At 41.2% G+C, this 8,795-nt stretch overlaps 1 protein-coding gene across 1 annotated transcript; it reads left to right on the top strand.

Moving 5' to 3' along the window:
* Positions 1-272: 272 nt before the first annotated feature.
* Positions 273-1,205, top strand: LOC116101049 (olfactory receptor 4D11). Its single transcript, XM_031384743.1, has one exon. It carries the CDS (start codon positions 273-275, stop codon positions 1,203-1,205), a length of 933 nt encoding a protein of 310 aa, XP_031240603.1.
* The last annotated feature ends 7,590 nt before the right edge of the window (positions 1,206-8,795 follow it).

Raw genomic sequence — 8,795 nt, 5'->3', positions numbered from 1 at the left:
GACATTGCTGCTATACATTCTAAAAATGTTTATGATTTACAGACACAAATAACTAAATGCATGCTTGTATAATAGAACATTATTTGGTACATATTATGGTGAAAATATAATAACCTTGAAATAGCAAGCCATGAGGCAGTCAACAGTGCCTGTGTGCCTTCAGTTCTGATACTTGTCTCCAAGAATCTGAGCTTACTAAGGGAAAGCTAACACTTGCTAAAATAATACTGTCAATTCTTCCAAGATGTACAAGAAAGGAAAATCGTGATTCAATGGAGTTGAGAAATGACACCAAAGTAAAAGAATTTATATTTCTGGGACTAACTCAGTCCCAACACCTGAGCCTGGTCTTATTTCTTGTTTTGTGTTTTGTGTACGTGACAACTCTGCTCGGGAATCTGCTCATCATGATCATTGTGACCTTTGAGTCCCGTCTGCACACACCCATGTACTTTCTGCTCCGAAACCTTGCCATTCTAGACATCTGCTTCTCCTCCATCACAGCCCCGAAAGTCTTGGTGGACCTTCTGGCAGAGAAAAAGACCATTTCCTACGCAAAATGCATGACACAGATGTTTTTCTTCCATCTGCTTGGTGGGGCAGACATTTTTTCTCTCTCTGTGATGGCATTCGATCGATACATGGCCATCTCCAAGCCCCTGCACTATGTGACCATCATGAGTAGTAGACGGTGCACAGCCCTCATCGCAGCTTCCTGGGTGGGCGGCTTTGTCCACTCAATCGTGCAGATCTCCCTCTTGCTCCCACTCCCCTTCTGTGGACCCAATGTTCTTGATACTTTCTACTGCGATGTCCCACAGGTTCTCAAACTCGCCTGCACAGACACCTTTGTGCTTGAGCTCCTGATGATTTCAAACAATGGCCTGGTCACTACCCTATGGTTTATCTTCCTTCTGGTGTCCTACATGGTCATCTTGATGATGTTGAGGTCTCAGGCAGGAGAAGACAGGAGAAAAGCCATCTCCACCTGCACCTCCCACGTCACTGTGGTCACTCTGCATTTTGTGCCCTGCATCTATGTGTATGCCAGGCCCTTCACTGCCCTCCCTACAGATAAAGCCATCTCTGTTACCTTCACAGTCATCTCCCCTCTGCTAAATCCCTTGATCTACACTCTGAGGAACCAGGAAATGAAGTCAGCCATAAGGAGACTAAAGAGAAAACTCACTCCTCTTGAAAAGTAATACAAAAAAAAAAACCCAACTCTTGTTACCAGGAACTGTTTTCATTATGTTTTCTGTACATTTATATATTCACATATTGTCAATTAACCAACTACACTTCCTAGGAAACCATTTGCTTTTCTATTTATACTAGCAGTAATTAACAGCCCAATTTCTATATGGCACAAGGTAAATAATCCTACAGGATTGGGCTGCTTGATTTATGTTATTTAGTTGGTTGGTTTTGAAACAAGGTCTCACCTGGCTAGCCTTGAACTCATGGAGATCCACGTATTTCGGCCTCCCGAATGCTGGGATTGAAGGCCTAAGCCACAAGGCTTGACCTGTTTTCTTCCCCTTTTTAAGAATAATTTGTTTTATTATTATGTGTAGGAATGGTTTGTCAGGATGTATGTGTGTGCACCATTTGGATCCCTGATGCCTGTGGAGGCTAGAAGAGGACATTGGTCCCCCTAGAACTAGAGTGACAGATGGTCACTGCATGTGACAGATGTGAGCTGCTATGTGAGTGCTAGAAACCAAACCTGGGTCACACTGCAAGAGCAAGCAAGTGCTCTTAATGGCTGACCCATCTCTTCAGCCTTTGATTAATATGTTTTCAAACAAAGACCAAAATTACGATATATCAATCAAAACATCTATGTCATTAACTTCAACTCTTTTTTTTTTTTTTTCAAAAGAAACAGACTTAGAACTGGTGGTTTTGTCTGTAATTCCAGTACTTGGAAGGTAGTGGCAGGGGATTAGGAACTCAAGGCCACCTTGAAGCCAGCCTGAGCTATTTGAGAACCTATCTTAAAACACCAAGTAGCTGGGCAGTGGTGGCACACATCTTTAATCCCAGCACTTGGGAGGCAGAGGCAGGCAGATTTCTGAGTTTGAGGCCAGCCTAGTCTACAGAGTGAGTTCCAGGATAGCCAGGGTTATACAGAGAAACCCTGTCTTGAAACACCAAGCAATTTAAAAAAAAAAAAAAAAAAAAAAAAAAAAAAAAAAAAGGAAATACTCCAGCAATTAAAAGTTGTTTGTTCAAGGTCTTTAGTAAAGTTAGGCATAGAAATGTCTTAAACAGCCAACTCATTGGTTTTTTTATCACATGATTATAATTTCTTACATCATTGAGTCTGCTGCACAAAACTCTTTTCCTGTTCTAGAAGGCTCTCATGTTCAGGGTCTCTGCAGGCCACATTCATGGGTGTGACTGGCTTACCACAGGTTGGGTAATTTGCTTCTACTTAGCTAAACTCTTAATGGACGTGAATTTGTGAGAATGTTCCCAGATCATAATGATCAGCCTTCTGTATTCCTGTCATGAATGAAGCCTGACAAAAGTTCTCACGACCTGAAAGTATTTACGATAATGCAGAATAAGACTTGCCAGTTTGACAACCTTGTGATGAGGTTAAACAGGAGCAGGACTCCATACAGGGACCAATCCCCAGCCTCTGAGTGATTGTTCAGTTGTCAACTTACTAAGCTGGTTTCACTATTCATGTTTCCTGCTACGTGGGGTTGGGGGGAACATGACAAGGGATGGGAATAAGAGAGACAAGGAGGACAGGAGGAAGAGAAAAAGTGAAGATAAAACCCTTAGCTATCTATTTTTTGAACCTGTTAGCATTTATGGAAAGATTGGATAGACTAGTATTACTGTCTAGGAATGTAGTAATGCCAAGCAGCTAAAAGAGTTACCTTCAAAGTCACAAGACAGAGTCACCAGCCCTTTACCTGTTACTGCCAGTTCTGAGATCTTGAGCAAGTTATGTCTTCTCTCCAAAAGTCATTCACTGCTCACTTACATGAAAATAATAATATTCCTCTCATAGATGTTTGGTTTGGTTTTGGTGGTGGTGATGGTAGATTTGAAGGGTTTTTTGTGTGTTGTTTTGTTTTATTTCATTTGTTTTGTTTGAGACAGAGTTTCTCTGTGTAGCTCGGGCTGTCCTGAAACTTTCTCTGTAGACCAATCTGACTTCAAACTCACAAAAATCCACCTGCCTCTGCCTCTCAAGGACTGGGATTAAAGGCATGCACCACCACTGCCCAACTCATGAAGTCTTGAGGCTCAAATAATACTATACTTATGAAATATAACTATATCACATAGTTAATCCTTAGTAATAAGCAAATGTCACTATCATACCATCTCTATTTCTCTACCTAACAAACTTCTACCCCCCACACACATACATTGACCTGTCACTTTCCTAAATGTTATTCTTCCACATTACTAAAGACAGACTATAAAGAATTAAAAAGCATACTGAATAAAAAACATTTATATCATCTTAAAATTACCAGATCTCTAGCATCAAAATATGATAATAGTCTTACTTGTCATTTATAAAACTCCAAGGGATATCACCATGGGCTACAGAGATGGTTCAGTGATTAAGATCCCTTGTTGCTCTTGAAAAAGACCCAAGTTCAGTTCCCAGCACCCACATGATGGCTCACGACCATCTGTAATTCTAAATCCAAGAGATCTGATGACTTCTTCTGACCTCCTTAGACACCAAACATTTATGTGGTATATATGCATATATGCAGTCAAATAAAAAGTAAATTAAATATATATTTATATCATTATATATACATGTCTATGAAAAGTAAAATAAATATATATTTTAAGAAAAGATACCCTGTAAAAAACTTTAAGAATAAAAAAACACATGAAGGGCTGGAGAGATGGCTCAGTGGTCAAGAGCAACTTAACCACTTAAACCATGACAGAACCATCTGTAATGGGTTCTGATGTGCTCTTCTGGTGTGTCTGAAGACAGCTGCAGTGTACTCACATACATAAAATAAATTTAAGAGAGAGACAGAGACAGAGATACCCTGAAGCTGATGAAAGATACATCACAAGAGAAATTTATATCTAAAAAAAAAAAAAAATGCTAAGAATTATAGATAAACCCTCAGGACTAGGGACTTCAATAAGTAAACCATTTACCTTGTAAGAGGGAGGATTTGCAATCCCAGAACTGGGGAGACAGAAACAGAAATGCTTCTGGGGATCACTGACCAGCTAGTCTGGCCCAGTTGTTGATCTCCAGCCCAGTGAGAAACCTGTCTTAAAGGAGGTGGGTAGAGTTCCTGAGGATGTCGCCTGAGAGCACACAGGAGAAAAGCAAGCCCAAGGAGAGGTCTCCAAAACATGGTGAGTGTAGAAGACAAACTTGATATGTCCCTCCACTAGATTTCTCTTGGCCCCATCACCTGATTGATTACATCTAAGTCTATTAACTTATTTCCTTAAGCATAGAAATCCTAGGAACCATTTACACTTTCTAGATTACTGATCTTAGGGCCTTGCTACCTTGCCCAGGTACTTTTGGTGTCTAAAGTAGCCCTAGCTAGACTGAAACTCATAGGCCAAGCTGGCTTTGAACACATAGAGCTCCACTTGCCTCTGCCTCTCTGCCTCTGCCTCTCTCTCTGCCTCTGCCTCTCTGCCTCTGCCTCTCTCTCTGCCTCTGCCTCTCTCTCTGCCTCTGCCTCTGCCTCTGCCTCTGCCTCTGCCTCTGCCTCTGCCTCTGCCTCTACCTCTGCCTCCCAAGTGCTAGGATTAAACTAATATTCCATCATGTCTGAGTCCTGGGGTTTTCTTTATGAAATTGCCTAAGAAAAGTACACACCAGGGCTGAAGAGATGACTCAGTGGTTAAGAGCACTGGCTGCTCTTCCATAGGTCCCTAGTTAAATTCCCAGCAACCACATGGTGGCTCACAACTATCTATATAATGTGATCTGATGCCTCTTCTGGCATGCAAGTGTTCATGCAGATAGAGTACTCATAAACATAAAGTAAATAAGTCTTTTTAAAAAAAGAAGAAAGAAAAGTACACACCAAGCAACCCTAATTCCCCATTTCACACTAATGTGTCCTTTATTTCCCTATGTATCTCTTGCAATTAATTTAGATCATTGCCTTTATCTCTGTTAGAATCTGACAGCATAATATATCTGAGTCATTATATCTCGGACTAGAGTCCCAAGATGTCAGGGATCCTGAAACCTTGCCATAGGTTTATGTCTAGTGACTCCCATGAACCATATCTAAGCACACAACATGACCTGAGTTAGTACCCTGAGTTAGTACAGCCATTTCATCTGATAGTACAAACATTTATTGGGATCATGTAAATCTCAAGTTGAACTAAATTTTTTTCAATTTAAAAAGTGTTTGTTTTCACCTGATCCATCAATATATATTTACCAAATAAAATTATTCATATTTTCAGTATACAATGTGAAATATAATACAGTGATGTATGTTTTGATGATTTTTATGTTCTGTTCTGAAGAACCTCAGAAGGTAAGTGAATCTGTGCACATACCACTTTTTAAATGTACTTTGGTGGCTATATTCTCTCACTCAAATGTAATGATAAACATTTCTGAGTGCCCGTGGGAAAAAATATACAAAGTAAGTAACTTGATGAATATCAAAACCTGTCACCATGCTGCCTCCCTAGACTTTAAGTGAATTGTGAATCTCACCTATGTCGATTAAAATAGCTGCCCAGGAACCATGCACATCTCACTTTAAAAAAAAATAAATTAGGTGTATGAATCTGCATAATGCAGCTCAGAGAACTTCAGCCACAGAGCTCTTGTTTTTTCTATTGCTACATTTTCCATTTAGTTCCATTTCCCAGCTGATTCCAAGCAAAATAACTTTTGACCTAAGAAGAAGAACACAACACTTTCTTCCTGAAGAACAGAAAATTCTCTTCCTATGCTTCCTCCCGAGGAAAAACCACATCCCAAAGGAGCACTCACACATATTGTGTGTGGGTGTGTGGGGATGTGTGTCTGTGTGTGTCTGTGTGTGTCTGTGTGTGTCCCTGTGTGTGTGGGTGTTTGTCTGTATGTGTGTGTTTGTCTGTGTGTGTGTTTGTCTGTGTATGTGTGTTTGTGTGTGTGGGTATGTGTGTGGGGGAGTGTCTGTGTGTGTGTGTCTGTGTGTGTCCGTGTGTGTGTGTTTGTCTGTGTGTGTGTCCGTGTGTGTGTGTGTGTGTGTGTGTTTGTCTGTGTGTGTGGTTGTGTGTGTGTGTGTGTTTGTCTGTGTGTGTGTGTTTGTGTGTGAGGGTATGTGTGTGGGTGTGTGTGGATGTGTCTGTGTGTGTGTTTGTCTGTGTGTGTGCGTGTCCGTGTGTATGTGTGTTTGTCTGTGTGTGTGTGTTTGTGTGTGTAAAAAAATAACAGACGGTGACAGGAAGAAGGGGGAGGTGCTGACATTTTAATGACTCCCATGGGAGTTCCATAGTATTGGCCACACTGCATCCACATTGATCCCAAGTGATATTCCCTTTGCTGTTTTCATATAATGGGCTGAGGCTAAGGGACTGGTATATGTAGCCCAGACACTGAAAAGCAAAACAGAAGAGTCAGACCATTGTTAGTCCCTAAGGTTTCTCACCAGACCATCCTATTTCCCAGCCCCTGCACCCTTATACCCCCACATCCACATTGCCTCCTACCCTTAACCTCTATACCTACATCCCCCAGTCTAAAAAAATATGATCAGTAGTCATATGGCATGACTACTGCCATGAGACAGATAGGCATGTTACATGGAAAATTTCCAGTAAACCGATGTTCAAAGACTCAACGTATTGAAAAATACTATAAGGTCAATTTCACACTTGGTAATTAAACCAACAATGAACTTCTGAAACCATTATCTACTAATGTTTACTTTTAAGAAATGCTGTGGCAGCCGGTGTGTCAGGGAGGGGACCTCGCCGGCCCCTTGGAACAGTGGAGCACTGCTGCTATAGCTTATCTATTGGGGAAGGAAGGAGCTAACTGACTCAGAGAAAAAGAGTTTGTTGCATAACTTTAGTTTAAAAGACGAGAATGTAGAACACACCCAGGATCAGAGGTGAGGAGGACACAACATCTGTCCCAACACTAGAAGTAACTGGGACCAGCAGGACCTGGCACACAGAAACTCTGCCAGCCCAGTGGCTCAGGTTGCTTCTGGTCTGTCTGGGCCAGCCAGTGCCCTGAGCAGACCCTGGGAGCAAACTCTGCCATTAAAAAAGAAGATAAAGAAAAAAAAACTTAAAGCGATCCCACCAAAATCAAAGACAAGACAAGAGTGCCCATTCTCTCCATGTATATTCAATTTAGTACTTGAATTTTTTTTCTTGGATATTTTCTTTATTTACATTTCAAATGTTTTCCCTTTTCCAGGTATCCCCTTTGGAAACCCTCTATCCCATCTCCTCTTCCCCTGCCTCTATGAGGGAGCTCCCCCACCCACCCACTCCCATTCTCTCACCCTGGTATTCCTCTACACTGGGGTATTGAACACCCTCAGGCCCAAGGGCCTCTCCTCCCACTGATCCTCCAACAAAGCCATCTCCTGTCACATATGTGGCGAGTGCCATGGGTTGTTCCATGTGTATTCTTTGGCTGGTGGTCCATTCCCTCGGAGCTCTAGGGGGTCTGGTTTATTGACACTGTTGCTCCCTCCATGGGGCTACAAATCCCATCAGCTCCTTCAGTCCCTTGTCCATCTTCTCCATCAGGGACCCCGAGCTCAGTCCAATAGTTGGCTATGAACTTCCTCCTCTGTATTTGACAGGTTCTGGCAGAGCCTCTCAGGAGACAGCCATATCAGGCTTCTAATAAGCAAGCACTTCCTGGCATCCACAATAACATCTGGTTTGGTAGGATGAATCCCCAGGTGGGGCAGTCTCTGATGACCTTTCCTTCAGTCTCTGCTCCACACTTTGTCTCCATATTTCTTCCCTGAAGCTTTAACTACAGCAATAATACAGGAGATCAAGGGGATACAAATTGGAAAGGAAGAAGTCAAAATATCACTATTTGAAGATGATATGATAGTATATATAAATGACCCAAAAAATACCAGAGAATTCCTATAGCTGATAAAAACATTCAGGAAAGTAACTGGATACAAACTTAACTCAAAAAAAAAAAATCAGTAGCCCTCCTTTATACAAATGATAAACAGGTTGAAACAGAAATTAGGGAAACAACATCCTTCACAATAGCCACAAATAATATAAAATATCTTGGTATAACTCTGACCAAGCAAACGAAAGACTTGTATGACAAGAACTTCAAGTCTTTGAAAAAAGAAAATGAAAATATCAAAAGATGGAAAGATCTCCCATGATCTTGGATTGGTAGAATTAGCATAGTAAAAATGGCCCCATCTTATCAAAAGCAATCTACAGATTCAATGCAATTCCCATCAAAATCCCATTATAATTCTTTACAGACCTTGGTAAATGTAAATTTTGTAAAAGTAAAATATTTTCAAAATTGAAAAACCGAAAAACCTCAACATAGAGGACATTTTAGAACCTGAACCCACTGCAGACAATGAGATACACTTTGCTCAGTAGGGCACTGAGGTAGCAGGGAGCTCTTGGTTTGCAGGTTCATGTCCGTGGCATTTGCTGGGATTGTTTCCAACAAATGCTCTGTCATGGGCCACAGGGTGGTTTTTAATTTCAAGAGCCCAAGTTGTTGAAGAGTCAGGGGATTATAGTTCTGTATCCATTCTTGTCCTAGTTAGGTTTGCTATTACTGTGGCGATGAAACA

This window comes from Mastomys coucha, unplaced genomic scaffold, assembly GCF_008632895.1.
Source record: "Mastomys coucha isolate ucsf_1 unplaced genomic scaffold, UCSF_Mcou_1 pScaffold21, whole genome shotgun sequence".
In the NCBI taxonomy this organism is placed as follows: Eukaryota; Metazoa; Chordata; class Mammalia; order Rodentia; family Muridae; genus Mastomys; species Mastomys coucha.
The sequence above is the reverse complement of the archived record's forward strand: the minus strand, read 5'-3'. Positions and strand labels throughout refer to the sequence as shown.

Bases quoted from the DNA above. Each gene is read 5' to 3' on its own strand.
- LOC116101049 (XM_031384743.1), top strand. From the start codon at position 273: ATGGAGTTGAGAAATGACACCAAAGTAAAAGAATTTATATTTCTGGGA.